This window comes from Lepisma saccharinum, chromosome 15 (genome assembly GCF_977018435.1).
Source record: "Lepisma saccharinum chromosome 15, izLepSacc3.1, whole genome shotgun sequence".
Classification (NCBI taxonomy): domain Eukaryota; kingdom Metazoa; phylum Arthropoda; class Insecta; order Zygentoma; family Lepismatidae; genus Lepisma; species Lepisma saccharinum.
Genome location: NC_139243.1, coordinates 13563029 through 13587629, shown reverse-complemented (window position 1 = coordinate 13587629; position 24601 = coordinate 13563029). Strand labels below are relative to the sequence as shown.

General features: G+C 35.5%; 1 protein-coding gene across 7 annotated transcripts in view; it reads right to left on the bottom strand.

Moving 5' to 3' along the window:
• LOC145999604 (uncharacterized) overlaps window positions 1–24601 on the bottom strand; it is a 107811-nt gene that overhangs the window by 25707 nt on the left and 57503 nt on the right. The window contains exons 4-5 of one of the 7 annotated variants that reach the window (XM_083136663.1): window positions 14934–15283; window positions 12505–12887 (exon numbers count right to left, since the gene is read on the bottom strand). The exons of 4 other annotated variants lie outside the window; for them this stretch is intronic. In XM_083136663.1, the coding sequence (XP_082992789.1) occupies window positions 14968–15283 (316 nt within the window). In that variant the 3' untranslated portion in view covers window positions 12505–12887; window positions 14934–14967. Of the gene's footprint in view, window positions 1–4240; window positions 4663–12504; window positions 12888–14933; window positions 15284–19755; window positions 20152–24601 lie in introns of those variants that run through there. 2 more of the 7 variants (XM_083136662.1, XM_083136664.1) reach the window with 2 other exon arrangements.

Below are 24601 nucleotides of genomic sequence, written 5' to 3'. Positions count from 1 at the left end.
GAAGGACAGGGTGTATACAAACAAACCGCGTACATTACAAGCATTAAATGACAACATTTCGGCTGAAATCAGGAACATCACCAGAGAAACACTGTGGCGAGTCAAGGCAAATATGCAAATGTGGGTGGAGATGTGCCTTCTTGAAAATGGCGGACACTTTCAACATATGCTCTGATCACAATGAACAATCAACGGCACACTATCCAAGGTACGTCATGTATAAATTATGTTAATATCTGTACGGTATATTTCATATTATGGTTCATTTTGTCGGGCTGGTTCTATAAGAATCACCCTGTAAAATGTCAAATATTCCATGAAGCACATTAATGATTCATTCATCCAATAAATTAACATATATGATCTTGAATTTTGTTTCAGAAATGTATTTTACAAAAACTGGGTTGATTGAAAAAGTTTCATGTTTTGAGAAGCAGTACAAGTGAAATGTTCCTACAATTGTATACTTACATAACACACACTTGTTTTGGTTCTTCCAAGAATAATGTAAGTACATGCTATGCATGCATGAGAAGTAAATTTGATGACTTATAACTTCGGCTTTGGGTAATCCATACTAGGTGATACAATTATTTTCCTTCACAGGTTTTTCTAATTTACAACCTTTAACAATCTCAACCAAAACCATTCAAAGTGGAGGAGGGGGACATTAGTCTCTTAAAAACTCAATGTTTAACATTTTGGAAAAATATCAGGAAACTATTTCTTCCACTATGATTTTTTCTGTATTTTTAACATGTATAAAGTCAGTAAAATAGGAAAATACTAGATTAGGTAATCAAATATGAGATTTTTTTTTATTTTCGCATTTTATTATATATCTTATATTCTAATTATTTTAGCTAGGTCAAGCTTTTTCCATTTGTTCCTATCCTACATGCTTAAGTTGAGAAGAACTGAAAGCTATTTCTTCATCATAGATATATATTTTTTTATTTCTTTCACAATACAATTAACTTGATCAATTTTCAAGAAATCAAGCGACAACTCATTGTTTTGATGCCCTCCTTACATCTCTTAAAAAAAATTAAGTGTTTTCATGCATTCTATTTTTCACTTTATGGGCTCGTATATGTCTCAAGTAATTGCTTCTGTCTGAAAATGCTCTGTGGCACGTACTACAAACAAAAGGTTTTTCACCAGTATGGACTCTGGAGTGTCGTTTAAGGTCACAGGTTTGCCAGAAACCTTTACCACATTCCTTGCAAGTGAACTTGTACTTCGTGCTATCCTTAACCTTAAAGTACCTTGATTTCGTCGTATTTCTATGTTTATATTTGTTCAGTTCATAATATTTATCACCAGCAACAGCCATGTATGCACTTCCTTGATTTCCCAGTGATACAAGTTCTCTTGACAGAAACCTGTAAATGAGATTAATTCTGTGTGAAGAATGGGAACTTCTATTCAATTAATATACAGACTAAACACTTAACCCGAACAATAGCACAATGGTTATTGCTAATTCCACTATATACGAGGTTTAACAATAAATTCATCGCCATGTGACTGCCATGGTAGAACTGCACAAAAAAGGATGACATTGGCACATCAATGTTTCACAAGTGCATATACAGGGGAGGGCACATGCACCCTCCGGATGCAATGTATTTCAAAATAACAGAAAAATTAAATTGACAGGTCAATATGAAAATAAATTAAATGTAGGGTAATGGACAAAATTAAAAACTACAAAACGTATTGATCTCAGAAAGTATCAGTAAAGATTATATTTACTGATACTTGCCGATACTTTTCTGACATTTTGATCATTTGTGGGGTCTGAGAAAAATCTCACACGGTACTAATTATCCCGGAAGTTATGCAAAATTCGAAGTTCCATTGATTTTGTATCAATATTATGTGAAAAAACTGTATCAGTACGATTGATTGATTGATTTAGTTTATTTTACTTGGCGTTTTGTGCCTCTTGGCTAATTTACGAAGATGGGGATGAGTGATGAAATTGATGAATGGACATTCACAAACAACCAAGCCAGAGAGGGATTCGAACCCAGGACCATTGGCATCGCAGTGCGATGTGCTAACCACTCGGCCACAGGGTCCGGCTGTATCAGTACGAGTGTCAGTATAGGTATCGACTCAGCCCTAGAAAAGATTCACTGATGGATCTCACTTTGATAAATGTAAATCATTAGGTTGATGTTCAAGTGGATGCAGTTATAAACCGATTTGCTAACAAAAAAAATAATAATAATGGAGATTCAAGTTTGTGCTGTAAATAAGAGGATTGAAAAAATATTTTTAATATATAATGTATGTTTTACTTCCAACTTTCCAAAGGTTCACGAGTTCATTCATCAGGAGGAAATAAACAGAAATGTGATATTTAACACATGAGCCGTTCTCACACTAATGCATCAATGCAAATGAGGATATTCAAACCTATCTCTCTGATAACAATTTCAAGAATCTATCCTTGATGTTTCACAGCTTTGCTACTGTTGACCTGAGGCACTCTCTTTCCAGGTGGCATGGTGTGTTTTTGTGGGTCATTGAGAGGTCAGAACTTTATTCTGATAATTATAGCGAAAATGCTATGAAGATACAAGCAGTTTATAAGTGAATGAAAGAGAAAGTGTCTCCTATGATGAAAGTATAAGGTATGGCCAAATGAAAAGGAGACTACGATTATATCTAAAGAATATCATATTACAGAATATTTGCATTACATAATATGTGAAGTACAGTTAATGTGTAACATGATACCTACACATAATTGCCATTGAAATTGATGTACTGGTCCCAGTGCATAGGAAGGGAGTGGATGGCTTCAGTGTAGAAACTCCTGGGTTGCTTACGGATCCAGTTCTCCACGGTGTTCTGCACTTCCTTGTCACAGGTGAATCGTTGACCTTTCAGTGATTGTTTTAAGGGGTCGAAGATATGGGAGTCACATGGGAAAATATCGGGGCTGTACAGAGGATGTGTAAGGACTTCCCATTGAAATGTTCTCAGCAGGTCGAGGGTCCTCTTGGCCACACGTGACCTAGCATTGTCCTGGAGCAGCACTATTCCCTTCAAGAGCTTACCTCTGCGCTTGTTTTTGATGGAATGTTTAAGCCTCAACAACGTGTTGCAGTACCCTTCAGAGTTCACTGTTTCACCCCATTCCAGACAGTTGATGAGTAGAGGTCCTTCATTCCAAATTGTATTACAGCTCGCTGCGTTGATCTGGAGGAATCCATAATGCACCCGTCCACGCAAAACAACTCTCGCCAACTGAGGAAACGGCAAGCGAAGCCATTCGCTACACCTGCAAACTGGGACAGACACTGCACCATCTCTCAGCAAACATATTTACCTTCTTCGATTAGATACAATGCCACTACAGCAAAGGTCTCCTTTTCATTTGGGCATACCTTATACACAGGATGGACATGAATGAGTGTAACTGAAGAAAATGTTACGAAAGTTCATCAAATTGTGCATGAGTAAAGTTAACTAAGCGTTAAGAGTTTAACAGAGCAAGTGAACACTGACGGAGAAACAGTTACGAGAATCTTAACTAAAGTTCTCGACATGAAAAAAGTGTGTGAAATCAAAAACAGCTAAACACACTGCACTCTCTGTGAGGGAGTTTTTTGCTAACAAAAGAAAAAAAAATATCTTAGAACACTCTCCCTCTTGACCAGATCTAGCCCCCTATCTTTTTGTTCCACCCCCAAAACCAAGGTAAAGGAAATATTGATAGGAAGGATTATTGATGACATGAGGAGTAATATGACAGCAGCTCTGAAGGATGGACTAGACGCTGCTATTTTGAAGATCATTGCAGAGATTGTGCCTAATATCGAAGATATTTAATCTCCACAAAAGTATCATGAACTAATCTGCGAACCCTACAAGATATCCATACTCCAGAAAAGTATCAGTTCAGACCCAATTTTTAATATCATTGGTAAAATTTTCAACATGATTTTGCATTATTTATGCTTGTCTTTGGTAAAAGTTAAGAACACATTCTACCAAAAATTACAAATGGTGTGGGAAAGACATGACAGAGTACAACCTATCGGTGTTTAAATATTGTTTATTTACAGCAATGAAAAAGTACATAGCAACATATCAAAATAAATCAAAGTATTACTCTTATAATATACTTACTCAAGCTAAATGTAGTTAACCAGAAATTTGACAACAGTTTTTTGACTGTATACATTAAACAAATATAAGTAATCACATACAAAATTCCCAAATTTCAGTTCTACTTCATGCCGTTTTGGATTATCCTATTTTCACATACGCCTCATGCTGAGAAACACCACTCTGAATGGAAATTCCTGTTCGTCCTAAGGGATTTGATTGCTGCCTATATGTGTTACCAAATGCCGCAACAAGTTGCATCGAACAGTAAATGTCTTCTTGCAAACATTACATTTATATGGCCTCTCTCCAGTATGTACACGCAAGTGTCTTTTAAGATCAGATTGTTGACCACAACACTTTCCACATTCGCTGCACACAAACTTGTCATTTCCCTTGTTTACCTTTATGTACGTCGATTTTCTTTTGTTGCTATGTTCATGTTTATTTGGATAACAATTTTTATCATGACATATAATTGCTAATGTACTTCCGTCTTGTTCCTCTGATGTATCAAACCTTGTTCCTTGAAGCCTGTAAATGAGATAAAATTTTGCTCGATGAATGGCAAGTTGTATGGATTTTCGTACTCCAATTTATAATTTCAAAATACTGACAAAAGTACATAAAACATTATGAAGAACTATAAAAATTTAAATCAACAAACTTTACATGCAAATATTAAGTAAGTTATTAAATTTTAGGAAATTCTTATTTCCCCTAATACAGTATATCATTTGCATTGTCTGCCCTCTCTTCTCAGATACTGTTTTTTTTGTGGTACATAAATTTAACTACTTAGCCCATTGATAGAATAGATAGCCTACTTGGGAAAAGTTGGCTATACTAGATATTTTTTCCTACTGCATAATACATTTTTTTTTTTAAATAAAGTGTACCAATTTTAAACTATACTTTGCACAAATGTAAATACATAGCAGTGCTACATTATGGAATTTTTCTGTTCACTTTGATTAAATATGTGTGTGAGGGGGGAGGAGGGGGTGGAGCTCATAGGGCTCCCTGAAAAGGGATTTCTTAATTAAATTACCCATTTTTTCTTATTATTATTACTGCACTTATATCGAGATAGAATATCAACATTTTATTTCTTGGGAAAAATACTTTCATCCAAAATAAGATATACAATTCGTTGCAACAAACGGTTCTTATTCTAAATTTAAAAATGTATACATGTAAAAAGTTTCAAATTCAAATATTTTTTTAAAAAAATAAAAATAGCTCTTGCCACACATACAATAATAATAACTGTATTGTACTGTAATTAGAATATGTCATACATTCATATGTATACAAATAATCAAGGAAAACAGAAATGTCTGTAGTTTTGGAGAAATTATGTGTTAATTGCTGTCACATATACTGGTAGATATATGCACAAGGGATCCTGAACCATTTGCATGCAACAAAACTCAAGTAAACTGATGTGGTATAATTGTAACAGATACTTATATATTAATATGTATAAATATTCTGAACACAACTTATAATTGTTACAATGTTAAGCATTGGTATCAGTGAGAATTAGTATGAATATAAACATTGGCATATACTCATTTGCATTAAGAAAACTACAGTAGACTACTGTGTTGGATTCTTCTTGAAAATATGTTCCATAATCATTAAAAAAAAAATAAGATTTTTTTTACAATGCATAATGTTTTGTCCAAACGTTTTGTGTAGAAAACTAGCATCCATAATGAAAATTTCTAAATTTTTTTTAGACCTGATTTACTGCCTGAAGTGACGTCTTATGTGCCTGTTGCAGTTGCTCTTGTCAGCAAATGTCTTGAGGCACACTTTACATTTATATGGCTTCTCTCCAGTGTGCACCCTTACATGTTGTCTAAAGTTAAACATTTTTCTGCAACGTTTCCCACATTCCTTGCAAACAAACTCGTTTGTTCTTTGATCAACCTTTAAGTGGCTCGATTTATTTTCTTCCCTGCGTGCATGTTTGATAGGCTCATAATTTCTAGCACCTTGAAGTGTCATACATCTACTCCTGTAATGAGACAAATTGTGTCTAATGAATAGAAAACCTGGATAGGATTTGGTACTGGAATTTTAACCTGTTATCACTTGCACCTACTGTCCATAACCAATTGAGCCCTTGGTTTACATGCTTATAAAATGTAAATCTGAAAATTATTATTCATTCTATTTTCTTATTATAAAAAAAAATATATTAAAAGTGTAAGTTTTTCTTACATTTTACAAGAACATGAAACTTAGCACTGTACAGTTCTTAATCAAGAGTACATATAATATTGAGATTTTGTGTACTGGATGATTTTTGCACCTCTATGGAGAAAACTGAATGTGGATCTTTACTAGAACTTCAAAATGGAAACATTACAAACTTGAAATGCATCATTGCAGAATCCATGAAACTGCAAAAATGTATTAGGAAAATGCATGATAAAGTACAACCTATTAGTGTTCAAATATTGTTTATTTGAGCAACGGAAAAGTACACAGCAACATATCAGAAAATTCTTCACGTATTAACTCCTATAATCTACCTTCTCAAGCTAAATGAAACTTAATCAGAAATTTAACAATATTTTTTGATTGTATACATTAAACAATTGTGAGTAACCACCCACAAAATTGCCAAATTTTAGTTCTAGTATGTGCCGTTTTGGATTATCTAAACTTTACATAAGCCTCATTCTGAGAAACAACACTCCAAATGGAATTTTCTGTCTGTCTTTACGGATTTGATTTCTGCTTATGTTTTCTCCTCCAATGCCGTAACAAGCTGCTTCCAACAGTAAATGTCTTCTTGCAAACAGGACATTTATACGGCCTCTCCCCACTATGTACACGTAAGTGTATTGTAAGATCAGATTTTTGTCCAAAACATTTTCCACATTCCTCACACAAAAACTTGTCAGTTCTCCTCTCGTTAACCTTTATGTAAGTTGATTTTCTTTTGTTGCTATGTTCTTGCTTATTTTGAGAAATAATTGTTAATCTACTTCCATCTTGTTCTGATACATCAAGCCTTGTTCCTTGAAACCTGTAAATGAGAAAATTTTGCTTGATGAATGGCAACTTGTATGATAAAATTACATAAAACATGCATTAAGACTTATTCGTTATTTCATGGAAACACAAATGTGAGATTGGACACTGCAATGTTCATTTTTAATTGATTTCAAAAGTTGGTAATTGTATTCTTCTACCACATTAAGTCATGAAGTGTAAAATGCAAAATATGAAATAAACACTTAATCACTAAATTCACTCACATTTTCTGAGCCTTGGTTATTCTGCAAGTTATGCACAATCTTAGAAATTTGCTACAAAATTGTGGTGAAAAATTGACTTCCTTAAGGAGGAATAAACTTTATAATATTCCATGCCTCCACATAGTTGATGAAAGCTGAAGATTATGAATATGCATATTAGAACGGAAATTTTTATTTTGCATAATGAGTGAAACGTTTCCAAATAAAACATGCAATGTTTATTTACCTTAATAACAACAACATTCAAGGAATGAAACACATGTTTTTATGTATAAAGTACCAGGTTGAATCAAAATTCCGTTCCTTTCTTCAAGTGGGAAGCAGTGAAGCCGGACAAAAACCCTGGAAAGCCAAGCGAACACCTCGCAGTAGGTGCATGACGTGCATACCTCTTGGTACATACATTCACACAGGCACAACGCATTTCGACAAGACACAGTGCAATTATGGTGGTCTGTCATGGAGTTCGACAAATTGGCCATGCATATCTTGTTACGGCATTATTGGAAAAAATAGGTGAAAGCTGCGAGGGAAATTTGTGTGGTAGAAGGTGAGGGCACAGTGAACATTAGGACAACACAGATGCCCTGCTACAGCACATGACAGCCGATGCAAGCGTCAGTACACAGCAATTGGCACGACAGGTTGGATCGTCCCAAAACACCGTGGTAAGCTCTCTTCATCAAATGGATTTTGTCTCTCGACGGCCTCGACTTGTTCCCCACAAGTTGACACCACAACAGGCTGAAGGATGAGTCTCCATTTGTCAACAATTGCTTCAAAATCCACAGGACACAGGTTTTGTCATCGAATTGTCACAGGTGATGTAAAGTGAATCTTTCTATGATATTCTGTTAATGGTAAGCAGTGTTTGCGGCCACGGTAAGAAGCAATGTCACGGTTTGAAAAGAAGGTCATGTTGTGCATATGGTCGAATATCAATGGTCCAGTATTCTTGGAACTCGTACCAGATGGTCGTGCTGTTGATCGAAACCTTCGGAACCTTTACGCTGTATAACATCAGCGGGTTCATAATGCTATGCTCCAGAAGTACCACACATTGATGCATCGAAAGAAATGCTCCATGTCACCGGTCACGAATTGTTACACAGAAACTGCAGGACTTGGAGGGAATTTAAGTCTTGCCTCATCCCTGTACAGCCCTGATCTCGCGCAATCCAATTATCATTTGTTTCGCTCTCTCACACACAGTTTGACACATTGGATGCTGTGGAAACAGGGGTGCACGAGATTTTGGCTTCGAAACTAGTTGTACCCGGTGGAGGTACAAGTGGTTCGGATCCCACTTTAAACTGTAGGTCCAGTCCCGATTAGCCTTACTGTGCATAAAGTGGACTTAAAACACCAAATCAACCAATCGAAACCAGTTGTATGGTATTATCGTGGGATCATGGCTCTCACAGAACGTTGGCAGAAGACCATACAACAGAATGGCCTACAATTTGCCCCGAATAAATTTAATGTCACACCATGTATCTCCAGTCTGAATATCCATGTGCAAAAACGAACAAACTTTTGACATCCTGGAATAAGAACTAATAAAGGCAAAAAGCGAATGCTAAGGTACAACTTGATAATATTCAAATATCATTTACTTTGAACCAATAGAAAAATGCACAGTATTCCGAAGTAAATAATACTTATATATCATTTACCCACTTAGCAATATTACAACTTCAATAACATCTTAACATGTTAGAGTACTGTAAATAGCAATGCATTGGTGTCAGGAAGTATTAGTCTGCAATAAATGCCTAATATTGCAATTATTTCTTACATAATTCTTTGAGCATTTTAACCTTTTGAGGATGAGACACAACTTTTACATTCTTTACGCTTTTAAGCCTCTGTGCTTTTCACATGTGTAGTGATGCACAAATAATAATAATAATCATCATCACAAAACAAAAATAATTATCCACAGACATTTGGGGGTTGTTTCATATTTAAACTACGGCTGAGCCAATACCACTTTGAACCGATACCGAAGCCGATACCCTCACTGATACCCACTCAGATAACAATACTTGTAAAATTCGATTATAAAATGACAAAGGCAAGTCATACTAACTCATCACATCACATTCGTTCAATGACATTAAATAACACCCAAATTATTCTCATGTAGTACTAAACACTTTAAAATGTCTTGAGACATTTCGTTATTTTTTATTTATGTGAACTTCTCTGCAGACCCAGAGGATGCAAAGAAATGGCTTTTTGAAATGTGGCAAGACTTATTAACGTATTGCAGTTTTAAAAAAAAATTGTAAGGAGTGTGTCTCTTCTTCAGTTTCAAGAACACTACTTATTCTTGTCATTTGGGTTAACCTGGAGAGAGAGAAAAGTGACATAAAATATATACACAAATACATTTATTAAAATATCCCCTCCTTATGCTGTACTGTCCACCATTCTCTGTTACTTGCAATAACAGGGTGGCTACTTTAGACCCATGATAAAATTCAAGTATAATTCCTGGTTTTCAAGGTGAACTTTCCAAAAATTCAAGGGTACAAGTAAATATTTTCTTTATTTCAGTTATACGTATTACCATTTCTGACACATACACACTCGACTATATAACAATATAAAGTGTGTGTGATTCCAATGTACACAAAAATTCTAATTAAATTAAATTAAACGGTATATATATTCAAAATATTTAATGTGAGTTGTTTACATCTGCCATTTCACATACTCAGACTCGAAATACATCTACAAATACAAGTCATAAATGTTACTGGATGTTATAATCTAAAAAAAAAAAATTGTCATTGTATAAGAATTTCAAATTCAAACTTACCTAATCAACTTCAAGATTATCTTGCAATAATCTTGCAAAGGACACTAACAAAGTAAACAGATTGATAGAATTCTGTTTTATTTTTCCACGCAGTTTTCTCTTCTTTTATTGATAAAAATAAAAGATAAACTGTGAAAACTTACTACAGGGCATTTATAAATATGTTCTTCTTAAAGATTCGCATAACCACTTTTTATAGATGTGAAATAATCTAACACATTTATTTTTAGTGGTTTTTATTTTATTTCATCTGCGATGTTTCGTTCTGGTTTCCCAGAACTTCTTCAAGCTACACTAAGATATTACACATACAATGACACAACCTCACATGGCTAGTAACTCTACACTTGCAAAGTGTCATCTGGCAAGTTGAAATCTTCCATTTTTGTGCAGAAAATTGAAGGTGCCTTGGGAAACTTGACTGACTTACTTTCCACATGCTTTTTTTATCAGTTCCACCAATTTCATTCCAATTTCCCCTTCATTTTTGTTTGTTTTCTCTCCCCTGTTTATGCATATGTGCTTTGTTTCTGCCACTTTTCTCCCTATTTTATTTCCCCTATTTGTACCTTCTTAATCTTGTGCCCATATGTCGACATATGCTTACTCAATGCTCTTCTTGGATCTTCCTCTTTAATTAACAAAATATGTATAAATATGTATCAATTCAATGGGATTTCCACAAATAAAAATCACAATTTTCCATGTCTACGGAGAAAAGTTCACGCAGAATTCCCAGAGCCAATAATAATTCATGCACAATTCCTGGAATTCAAGGAATTCCCGGCAAGTAGCTACCCTGAATAAATACATAGCAATACTGTCCATCTTTCTTACTGCATGAGTTTGCGAGCAAAAATTGGAAACAAATTATGCCTTTGAGAAGTTTGGTCGCAACTTTCAATTTGCTTAGGCTTTTGATAGTCTCAATAATCTGCTTCCCAGGAGGTGTGGGGGGGGGGGAGTGTTCAGTAATTCTCGGACATACAACTTCTTCCAATATGGCACAAGGAAGGGTGAACGAAATTTTGAAAGGGGCAAATGTTGCTCTTGGCCTTGGATACCATTCATCGGTATCAGCTCAGGGCTAATTTAAACATAATCATGCTCTTGTGGGAAGGAATTTCGGTATTTCTTTTCCAACGAATACAATTCGAGAAAAAAATAATTAAATTTTACACAAATAATCATATTTGGAACATGCCTGTGGCCCCTGCACTAAAATCGAAGTGAATACAATACAACCCAATGCTTAATGACATAACAGGATGGAAAAGAAGAAGAAGAATGCAATACTCTTGTTGTCCTACAAACATGCAAAGTTGTGATGATAACAGTACATTAAATATTTAATTGTAGTCAGCAATTAGTTTAGCAGAATGCTTGGTAAATTTGTAAATACTCTGTACAGATATTTTATGTCACGCAATCACAAACTGTTTTCTCTGCCCCTAAACAGAGCAGACAAAAGTATTAAAAAATTGGGAATAGTTGGCAACACTACTCTTTTTGCAAGTACATACTTTACTTTAATTCTCTTTTAGGATGAACTATGGGCCAATTTGCAACTTCACCTGGCAGAGCTGTAAGTACATAGCATTTTGGATTTTTTCTGTTCACTTTGGTTTAATGTGGGTGGGCAGCATCTCAGGATCACCCTGAAAAGGGATTTCTTGATAAAATTGCCTATTTTTTCTTCTTATTACTACTTCACTTATAAAGAGATGGAATGTCAATATTTTACTTCCTGGGAAAGTACTTTCTTAAAAAATAAAACACATTTGAACTCTCTACAAAAAAAAAGTTCATATTCTACACTTTTTAAAATATTTCTGTGCATTTGAAGTTTCAAATTTATATCAATTTTAAAAAATAGCTCTTGAAAAACATACAATAATTGTAGTGCATTGTAATAAGGGTGTGTCGTACTATCACACTTTACTTACAAATGAACAAACAGAAATGAAACATCACCTGTACTTTTGCTGTCATATGCAATGTATCATTTACATGCAGCAAAGCTCTAGTAAACTGATGTGATATAATTGTAGCAGATACTTATTTATTAAGATGTATAAATATTCTGAACGCAACTAACAATTGTTACAATGTTAAGCACCAGCTGAAATTAATGCAAACATCAACACTGCATATATTCATTTGCATTAAGAATAACTACACTAAACAATTGGGTTTCATACTCTTGAAATTTATCTCACATGTGAACAATCACTAAAAAATTAAGAACATTTTATTTTCTACTGCATGATGTTTGCCCAAAAGTTTTGTATTGAAAAGTAGCATCTATAATGAAACTTCACGTTTTTAGGGCTCTGATTTACTCTCTGAGGTGTAGTCTCATATGCTTGTAAAAATTGCTTTTGTCAGAAAATGCTTTGAGGCACACATTACATTTATACGGCTTCTCTCCTGTGTGTTTCCTTATATGTTTTATAAGGTCAGACATTTTTCCACAACGTTTCCCACATTCCTTGCAAACTAACTCATTTGTTCTTTGATCAACCTTTAAGTGGCTCAATTTCTTTTCTTCCCTGTGTGCATGTTTGATAGGGTCGTAATTTCTATCTCTAGGAAGAGTCGCACATCTACTCCTATTATGTTCCTCTGATACATCAAGTCGTCTTGGTAGACACCTAGAAATGAGACAAATTATGTCTAATGAATGGTACTAGAATTTTAATCTGTTTTCACCTGCATCTACTGTCCACAAAATATTGAGCACCTGGATTAAGCTTATAAAATTGTACTCTGTGGAAGGAATAAAGCAAAATGAACCTCATTGGAGAGCTTCAAGTATATGTTCTCTTAATATGTTATGGAGCTACATAAGTCTATTAAACTATTGATATCGACAACAGCGAAAGCAAACCACATGGACATTCATGCGAGTGTTCTGAAGTAATTCTAAACATTTGTACTTTTTAAGATTTTGAAATATTTTGGTTTTGCGAAAGGAGCGAAAATTTTTAAACAGCTGACATGGCATCGGCCAAAAGACCAGCCGAGCCTTAAAGTCTGCATTATCCTGACCATATTGTTGGAAGAAGTAAACAGCATTACCTTCAATCAGTTCAAATGAGGACTGAACCAATTGGTTAACTTGGAGACCTAGTAAACTTTTAATGCAAGTCTATGTATTATATTGGTTATAAAGTAAATAAATACAGAAATGTTGGTATAGTAGTTAATACATGTCATTTAATTTCTCCACTATATTATCTATGATGATGGGGAAAACACATGACACCAAAACACACTGCTCATCATAAATGAAAAAAAAATGAACATCAGGCAGTCAAATGAAAATGAACACCAGCCTGGTGCACATACTTGTAACTGAATAAACACTTCATGGATGACGATCTTGATTAAAAGCAACAAATCATGGGACACTGTTGCAGAGAAAATAATGTTTCACTGATCTAACACACAAGTGGTCAATTCTATAGATACACAACAAATTCACCACTAGAGAATATGATCACAGCAGACAGCAACATACAACTCACAATGACACTCATGATGTTAATAAGGGCATTGACCCACTACATCTGCATTTGGATTCATTGTTGGAGGAGAGAGGCCTTTGAAGATCTTGCAGCTTTTGTGAAGGAGGGACAAGGCTAGAAAATCATTGATCAAGAACATGCTGAATGTGCTTGATAAGATTCAGGTCTGGGACCTTGCAGGCCATTCCATTCTTCAGATATGGTGCTTCTCCCATTGAAAATGTGAGATTGGAGACTGTAATGTATAAACAAAGAGTTCTCATTTTAAATTTTTAATAAACATTTCTGTACATTACAAAAGCCTGGAGTTTACAATTCGTATAAATTTTAAAAAAATTAAAAAGATTTTGACAAACAGAACAATTGTATTGCATTGTAATTAGAGTATATGATACCTTCATAGGTATATAGGAATATATAGGAATAGGATGAGCAAAGGTACCAGAAGGGCAGATAAACACAAATGAAGAAGGAGACAGTAAACACTTACCACATGAAAAGAAATAGTTTGATATTTATTTTCGTGTGGTAAGTATTTACTGTATCCTTCTTCATTTATGTGTGTGTGTATATATATATATATATATATATATATATATATATATATATATATATATATATAATCTGTAGTTATGGTGAAAATGTGTGTTAATTGCTGTCACATATACATCCTGAACTATTTACATGCAGCAAAACTCAAGTAAACTGATGTGGTATAATTGTAACGGATACTTATATATTAATTGTACAAATATTCTGAACACAATTTACTACTGTTACAATGTTAAGCATTGGTATCAGTGGGAATTAGTACGAATATCAGCATTGGCATATACTCATTTGCATTAAGAAAACTTCAGAAAACAACTGTGTTTGACTTCCCCTTAAAAATATGTTCCATATATGATTGGTTGGTTGGTTGAGTTAGTGTTTTAAGTCTGCTTTATGCACAGTAAGGCTAATCGGGACTGGACCTACAGTTAAAAGTGGAATCTCAAGCACCATTTGCCACCACCAGGTATCGAACCTGGGACCTCACGATTACACAGCAACGAGACTATCACTTCACCATCAGGGAGGCTCTGTTCCATATATGAATAATCACTAAAAAAATAGATTTTTTTACATTACTTGATCTTTGTCCAAAAGTTTTGTATTGAAAACTAGTACCTGTAATGAAAATTTATGTTTTTCAGGATATCATTTACTGCCTGAAATGGAGTCTCATATGTTTGTTGAAATTACTATTGTCAGCAAATGTCTTGAAGCACACATTACACTTATATGGCTTCTCTCCTGTGTGTATCCTTAGATGTTTTTTAAGGTCAGACATTTTACCACAAAGTTTCCCACATTCCTTGCAAACAAACTCATTAGTTCGTTGATTGGCCTTTATGTAACTCAATTTCTTTTCTTCCCTGTGTGCATGTTTGATAGGGTCGTAATTTCTATCTCTAGGAAGAGTCACACATCTACTCCTATTATGTTCCTCTGATACATCAAGTCGTCTTGGTGGAAACCTAGAAACGAGACAAATTATGTCTAATGAATGGACACTTGGATACAATTTCGTGCTAGAATTTTAATCTGTTATTACTTGCATCTACTGTCCATGACAAAAATATTGAGCACCTGGATTAAGCTTATAAAATTGTATTCGAACTTTCACACAACTTATCACTGAAAAATGGTAAAAATAAATGGATTTGGGTAAAATGAATATCGAGAAATCCATGTTGCCAGAGGGGTTAACGCTTGGGTTAACGCTTGCTTAAGTAAATGTTGACCAGGCAGGTGCAGGAAAGTAGATTCTCAATATGACTGACTAGAAATGTGCATAGCTATTGAGAAAACAAATACATTTTTTGCCTGTAAAAAATCAAGCTATGTAACCTATCATTTCTTCCCTTCTTCACAGCTTAGTTTCTTGCAAATTAAATTTCTTCTGTGCATAGCTCTTTGAAACTCTTGCAAATGTTTTGATTACTGGCAATTATCAAGTGAGTGAAATAAGTCACCCATTACCCAAAATGCTAGGTTAAAGATGATTTCTCATGGATCAATGTTTCTTTTCATAGCATATTGAAATAATGCAAAGATATTTTTAATTATTTGTTTTGTTGTTTTTAGATATTTTTAATCAAATGCTGTATGATTGATTTTGTACTCCCATCTCAGAAAAGATGCACTTTGGCTATAGCCACGGAAGTGTTAATTGGATCCCAAGTCTTATGTTTCAAGCTTTAAAGAAGGGAAATGGTTAATTTTAAATTCAGGTATTATCCATCTCCTACAATTTTCATTATCATACTCAGTAAACTAATGTAAATACAAAGACAGTGAAACTTCTTACAGAATAATATTACGCGAGCCCCTCTGGTACCGATAATATTCACAAGACATAGACCCCATGGTTTTTTTTTTTAAAGTTGGTCCATTGTCATTGCTAAATAAAGAAGTATTGTAAAGATAAATCTATCAAATTAAAGCTACGTGTTTCATTATAATTACTTGCAAGTTTCATGACTTTAAGCTTCATAGCAACAGAACTATAGACAAATAAACAGAACAACATCAGTCCGGGCTTGTCGTGTCTGCTTGGAAATAATAGTTGGAACAGATATGGTAGGAACTGGTAATATTTCCTTGTCTCTCTGAGACCTTGTGCATCGCTCGAAGGAGTTCTAGTCGACTGCAGGAGTCTCTTCGACTTTCAGGTTTGCTAATCCTGGGTGTCGTAACTGGTGTCGACGGAGAGTGAGAATGAGACACGTCTCTGGGATCATTACTCTCATCACCTGCTGAGCCTTCATTTACAATGAAAACATGGCTGGAAATGCTGGCCGAATTGAAAGTTTAAACTCTGCAAGCTCGAAATCCAGCCAAGCCATCTCTCAGTGTTGAAGCTTTAGGCCAGGCTTGACACGGCAACCAACCAAACTGCAGGCTAGTTAGTTTACGACAAGGATTTGACCCAATCCAATAAATTGTAGCCAAATAAAAGTATGTATCTAGGGTCTTGAAAAAAGTTCGATCCAGCGACTGAAAACAATGTGTAGTATAGCTTGGTAGCCATAGATAAACTACATTTTCTGAAGCATAATGAAGAAGTTCAGTGCTATTGTTATGAGAATAATATCCGTCTAATATTAACACTTTGCCTTGTTCTTTACGTGGTAGAAAATGTTCCTTGAACCACAAAAAAGAACAATTCACTGGTAACGTAGGATGATTTAGGAGACATAACTGTGCCGGCAGGCAACATGTGGACTTGAAGATTTCGCGAATGTTTGTTCGAGGCACTGTCTACAGCAAGAAAGGGGAGAAGCTCATAAGCTTTTTTGAATACTATCACATATACGTGGGTTCATTTATGTCTAAGAATAAATAATACTGGGTTGGTGCATAAGTTCGTAGCATTTCATAACATACGTTAACAGAAATACAATAATTCATTAACCCAAGAGCAGGTGGTAAGATGAAACATTGTTATTATAGTCTAACAATACACAGTCACAACAACACTCACTCAGTCTGTAATGTAGTCGCCTCCATTGCCAATGACCATCTGCCAACGTTGGGGAAAAGTTCAATGCCTTGCCTGTAGAACTGCTGTGGTTTCAGATGGCATTAGCCCCGTACACAGCACAAATTGTTTTTGAGTTGAAAAAATCAGTTAGCCAAGTTTCAAGAGCACCTTCATTAGAAAAGACTTCCTACTGCTGCACTTGATCCTCTGTTAAACTCGGTTAAACTCGAAGAGCAGAATGTGCCAGAATGTTCAACATTGTCCACTTGACATCCCATCTTGCTTTGTCCACAAAATAGACAAAATGTGCTCAGAATTAGAATAGACTGTGTTTTCACGAACACAAAACTACAAACTAAGCAATAACAATGGAATAACAGACAACCAACTCTTGGCAATGCAGTGTTACCAACTTATGCACCAACCCAATACATTGCTCAAAATGATTGTAGCATATAACAAATAAGAAATTTTAAATGAGAATTTGCAGTAATGTTAATAGTTTTGTTATGATTGGGTGAAATGCCCATGGGCACATTACACTTGATTTTGGTGGGCGCAACACCCCATAGCTATGAGGAAATAATTAAGTCTCTGAGATTGCAACACTAAGTATATACCAGGAACATTCATATTCAACTTGGTTATCAGAACTGTCATTCGTACAGTAAAATATAAATCATTTTATTTGTCATTCGAGAAAACCATTATATTCGCTTAATACAAAAACCGTCAAAAAATTATTGACTCAAAAATCGTCTACCTCATACAATTAATCCTGGTTACTGTTTCAGTGTAAAATGGTTATTCAGTACTGTATCTGAAACTTTAGGTAAAATAAAATAAATAAATAAATTCGTCTCATAGCACCTTATTTGCATCCTTCGTCTCAGTCGTAATGGTGCTTTCAAAGATTGACGTCAATATTACCAAAACATCATCGCTTGTGCACGAAACGTGGAGCTGGGGATTTAACCCCCATGGGCATTTCCTCCCCGAGTGAATCTATGTGCACGGAGTCAAGATAAAAATATATTTTTTTTGACGCTATCATTATTTTCCTAAATACTTACTTCTTGAATTTGTTCACGTGGACAATCGGGTGGGCAGAGGAATTTTTGGGTGGGCAATTGGAAACTATGGAACTAACTCTACTTTCTAACCAATATAATACATAGACATTTAATCCTTGCAATATAGGGATGGCTTCCTGGATCTCATGTCACACCTTATGCATGTGAAAGATAATTTAATTTTGTGTCGATAATGCCAGGGAGAATCTCTTGTCAATTGGAGAAGCACCATATCTAAAGAATGGAATGGCCTGCAAGGTCTCTGGACCTGGATCCCATCGAGCACGTTCGGCATGTACTTGATCAATGCTTGTCTAGTCTTGTCCCTCCTCCACAAAACCTTGCAAGATCTTAAAAGGGATCTCTCCTCCAACAAGTGAATACAAAAATTCTAAAATGTAGTACTGTTGTAATCCTACAACCATGCTGAGTTATGTTCTTAATGGTACAATAGTTCCTCACACAAAAAATTGTAGTACGCAATTCTAAATAAAGCAGGTTTGGTGGTGATAATTACTTTAGCAGTATGGTAGGTAAATTTTGTTGGATTGTAAGTACCAAGCATAGATATTTATGTCATACAATCACAAACTGTTTTCATTGCCCCTAAACAGGAGACAAACAGGAACATACAAAAGTTGTTCTTTTTTTCTTTTTGGAATCAGGGATATTTTGTATATTTTTTTTTTCTAAAAGAATTCTTTAAAAGTAACATCTTCTCAAACAGTACTCTTTTGTTGTTCAAGTACCTAGCCCACTGCTAATACAGATAGTCTACTTGGGAATAGTTGGCAACACTATTCATGTTTAACTTGGCACAGCTGTAAGTACATAGCACTGATACATTTTCAAATTTTTCTGTTCACTTTGGTTTATTGTGAAAGGCCTCAGGAAGCTCTCAGAAAATCTATTTGAGCAAATTACCCATTTCTTCTTATTATTTGCATTTCACATATGTTGAGATGGAATGTCAATATTTTATTTCCTGGGAAAGCCCTTCCATCAAAAATAAAACACACATCAACTCTCTACAACAAACAGTTCTCATTTTACATTTTTAATGAACATTTCTGTGCATTTCAAAAGCATGGACTTTACAATTCATATCAACTTTTTTAAAAAATCTTTTGACAAACATTCCTTAATTGTATTACATTGTAATTAGAGTATATCATACCTTCACACACATATGATCTGTAGTTTTGGTGACAATATGTGTTAATCGCTGTCACACATGCAGCGAAACTCAAGTAAACTGATGTGGCATAATTGTAGCAGACACTTATATATTAATATGTATAAATATTCTGAACATCACTTACAATTGTTACAATGTTAAGGATTTAGTACAAATATCACCACTGGTATTAAGAAAAACTACAGTAAACAACTGTGTTTGAGTCTCCCTGAAAATATGTTGCATATATGAATAAACAATAAAAATTAAGATTTGTCTGTATTTAGGGATCTGATTTACTGCCTGAAGTGGAGTCTCATATGCCTGTTGCAATTGCTTTTGTCAGAAAATGTCTTGAGGCACACTTTACATTTATATGGCTTCTCTCCAGTGTGTATTCTCAGGTGTTTTCTAAAGTTAGACTTTTCTCCGCATTTCCCACATTCCTTGCAAACAAACTCATTTGTTCTTTGATCAACCGTTAAGTGGTTCGACTTCTTTTCTTTCCTGCTTGCATGTTTGATAGGATCGTAATTTCTATCACTAGGAAGGGTCATATGTCCACTCCAATTAAACTCCTCTGATACATCAAGTCGTCTTGGTGGAAACCTACAAACGAAACAAATGACGTCTAATGAATGGAAACTTGGATACAATTTGGTTCTAGAATCTTAATCTGTTATCACTTGCATCTACCGTCCACGTCAGAAATATTGAACTCCTGGTATATGCTTTTAAAATTGTACTCCATGGCAGGAGTAAAATAAAACGAACCTCATTGGAGAGCTTCAAGCCCCTGGGTACATATTTTTATAATCGTGTCTACGTAAGTCTATTAAACTATTGATAATATGTAAACAGCAAAAACAACCCTCACAGAGAGTCACGTGAATGTACTTTTCTAGATTTTGGAATATTTTGGTTTTTCAAAAGGAGAGAGAAAATCTAAACAGCTAACATGGCCAAAGGTTAAATTAATTTAAAGCCCTCCAGGGTTGCCACACTTCTTCTAAGCTGCTCAGTCGACACTTCATGCTTTGTACGTATGATGATGCAAGTCTATGTATTATATTGTTTAGAAAGTAAATAAATATGGAATGTTGGTATTATAGTTAATACATGCCATTTAATTTATTTCTCCATTAGTTTATAATAATAATACATTTTTTTATTAAGCAAGGGCTTCTCTGCAACCTAAACTTTGTCAATATGATAATACATACCGCACGTTCATTTCGATCTTCAGCCGAGAGATCGGGAGAAGCGTGGCGGGCGGCGCTGAAGGAGATGCCGACATTTGCGGCCTGTAATGCCCGCTTATTTTTATGGACATATGCAGACATTTATATAAATATTGCAAAAACGAGCACTAACCTGTGTTATAACACGCAAAAGTTCTTCTGTAATTCATCCAAGTTCTGTCCTTATATACACAAATAAATACGCTGTAGAAACGATGTTTAGAGCCACAGATAATAAAACATTTTAATCATAGTTTTGACCAGTAACGTCCTGCTTAAGTTTATATCCTTGAAAGAGTTTTGTGTCGATGGGGATCGTTTGGAGGTTTAGAATGTGCAACACTGTATCAAGATTACGCTGCAGACGAAACCGTTAAAGTCAATGGTTTTCGTGAGCTTCCTTGCAATCCGAAATCTCCGAGCTCGAGTTTTTTGTTCCTTCGCGACTAGATGAAGACAGAGCTGTGAATATAGTGGCGAACAAATGTAAACCAAGAGCGTGCTAATTTCGTACTGTGCGCAAGAGTGATATTCTTGGATACTTGCCGTTACTTGTCTGTGTTATTGCAGTGTGTATGTGTGTTATGTCAGTGAGACGATTGGAATGCCAGCCGCAAGGTTCACGTTAGAACAAAGAATTCTTATGTATGGCACTTACGTGAAAACAGACTCGTGTCGAGAAGGGTGTAGGTAATTTGTGCAGAAATTCCCAGGCGTTTCACCTCCACATAGAGATACGGTTAGAAATCTTGTCCTTAAATTACGAGAAACTGGATCATTAAATTTTAAAACACCTAAGCAAAAAGGACGGATTCTAACCGAAGTAAAACTCGATTAAATTGGTGCAGCGTTAGAAGGTTCTCCAAACAAACCTCTACGCCGTATTTCACAGGATATGGGCGTGTCAAAATCATCAGTATATACAGCCACTAAGCTACTAAAATTAAAACCGTACTCTTATAACACAGGTTAGTGCTCATTTTGCAATATTTATATAAATGTCTGCATATGTCCATAAAAATAAGCGGGCATTACAGGGCGCAAATGTCGGCATCTCCGTCAGCGCCGCCCGCCACGCTTCTCCCGATCTCTCGGCTGAAGATCGAAATGAACGCACGGTATAAGATGATATAAACTGTGTATGGACCAGTAAGCTAAATGTAAGATAATACACAGATACAAAAAAAATGAGAAAAGAACAAATACATACGAATTAGTTGCATACAAAAAAGTGTAACTAGAAATACAAAAGACAATAGTAATAATAATACAATAAAACAATTCCATATAGTGAGTGACTTGATACCTTCAGTATGTGCCCCGACTCTGCCATTGTTCCATTAACAGGAGATCTTTTCTCTTTTATCTATGATGATGGGGAAAACACATGACACACATCAGGCAGTCAAATTAAAATTAACACCAGCTGGTGCACAAATGCTTCTTGTAACTGAATAAACACTTCATGGATGACATATCTTGATGAAAAGCAACAAATCATGGGACACTGTTGCAGAGAAAATAATGTTTCACTGATCTGACACACAGAAGTGATCAATCCTAAGGATACACAAAAAATCCACCACCAGAGAATATGATCACTGCAGACAGCAACATACAACTCACAATGATGCTGATGCTGTTACCAAGGGAATGGGCCCACTCCATCTACATCTGGGTCCATTGTTGGAGTAGAGAGCCCTTTGAAGATCTTGCAGGCTTTGTGAAGGAGGAGGGAAGAACATGCCGAATGTGCTCGATGGGATTCAGGTCCAGAAACCTTGTAGGCCATTCCATTCTTCAGATATGGTGCTTCTCTAATTGACTAGACGTTCTCCCTGCATTATCGACACAAAATGAATATCTCATCCCTTTCATATGAATAACATGCAACATGATGATCCAGGATGTCATCTCTATATCACTGGGCTGTGATGATTCCATGCGGGAGCACTTAAGAGTTAGTTCAATTTGTCCTAAAAGAGAGATGCCACCACAAACAAGCATGTCTGCACTTCAATATCTCTTGATGTTGGATGGATGGTAATGTGCCTCTGCTTCTGTGGTTCCATGTACACCTACAGGGCTAATACACTAAAGTACCCGCCACAAAAACAGTCCAGTCAAAGTCGGAGCTTCCCCTTGCCTCCTCCACACCCCTGGCCCTCCAGGGTTGCCACACTTCTTCAAGCTGCTCAGTCAACACTTCGTGCTTTGTACGTATGCGGTTGATTGCGTCTTCGTTGGTGTATTGTGTACAGATTATTTGGTTTTGCATTCATTATGAATGCCATTGATGAGCAGTAACCTACGTGCGGTACAATAGCAGGTGCAAGTGATAGTGACGTACATGCCTGGTGAACAGACATTATAGAACAAAGTAAGGTAATCATTGGAAAAGTTTACAAGTTTTTCAGAAATCTTGGCTATAACAAAGAAGTGAGGAAGAACATCAACTTTGCACAAGTACAGAAACTGAAGGCGGGATTTCTGAAAAGTCTGTACAACTTATCAGCAGTACTTTAACTTTGGCAGGGGCTCGAGGTGTGAATGTTGTCTTCAAGTCACTAAGAAAGAGTTATAAACGTTAATGCAAAATCAATGAACTGGACCATCTTAACATTTGCTTTGATGTAGTAGAGGCGGTCTCTACAAAGATCAGCGGCTGCTGTCTCTCTTTCGCCAGCTTTGTTGTTAAGACTTGTTTCTCATTTTGTTTATTCAGCTGGCCCATTTTCGGTTTACATTTTCTTGAAATGTAAACATAATGTAGTATGCCATTGGCCTTCCTTTGAACAAGCCTTGTTTGTTTCAAATTACAAAACATGTTTGTTGGTTGTGGTAGAATCTTGCAAAAATGAAACACTGCCTCAGTGGCACAGTTCAATAAGTGATTGAATTTTGCTCTCGCCACTAAATTTCACTGGTTAGAGTCCCGGCCTTGTGTTCTTTGTGAGTGTCCATTCATCACTGTCATCCAATCATTCATCCTCATTGGTCAAAGGTGGCAGAAAATCGGTGCTAAATAACACAAATACACAAAAATTAAGTCAATTGCTGTAGTAGAATTCACTTTCAATGGCATATTTTTATGGAAACCTACTAAAAGTTGATTGGAATTAACATAGGTACATATTTGTTTCATGTTGTCTTTATTTTCAACATTGCACCTCCTTAATTTGATTCTGCATTCCCCTCAGTACCCCTAGATGATTAATCCTGGTGCCGTCACTGTGATAGAGAAAGAGAGAGAGATTGTGATGATTCTTACTGTGGACCAAGTACAAATATATGGACTAATGGGAATTATTTTGTTCCCCCAGCAAGTAAATGTAGGTGGGCTCACGTCATAGGCGCCGGCGTCAGATGAGCGCAAGATCGATGCACAGCAAAATTCGTTCAAATGAAACATAAAATATAGCTGAGATGTCACTCTAAAGACACTGTATATATTCTTAAAATTAATTTCAATGTTTTATTACAAACTTTCTCGCTGAAAGTTTTTACGTGATCAAATTACACGCGAGTTAGCCAGCCACAATATTTTACAATACATGACCCAAATGTTTTTGCAAATCTTGGAACATTTTGCTTTTTTACTTCACATGCTTATACATTTTGTGTATAAAATACATACTGTAGATATCTATGAACCTTGAGAACGTTTCACTATTTTTTCAACCCTCTTGTGTCACTGCTTCCATTATTTTTTACAGGTTGAAGTAAAAAATAAATATTTCCTCGCAAATTTCATGGAAACATGTTTTCATTTCTTTCTGAATGGCCAACAAAGTATTTAAGTGTAAAAAATACCTCGT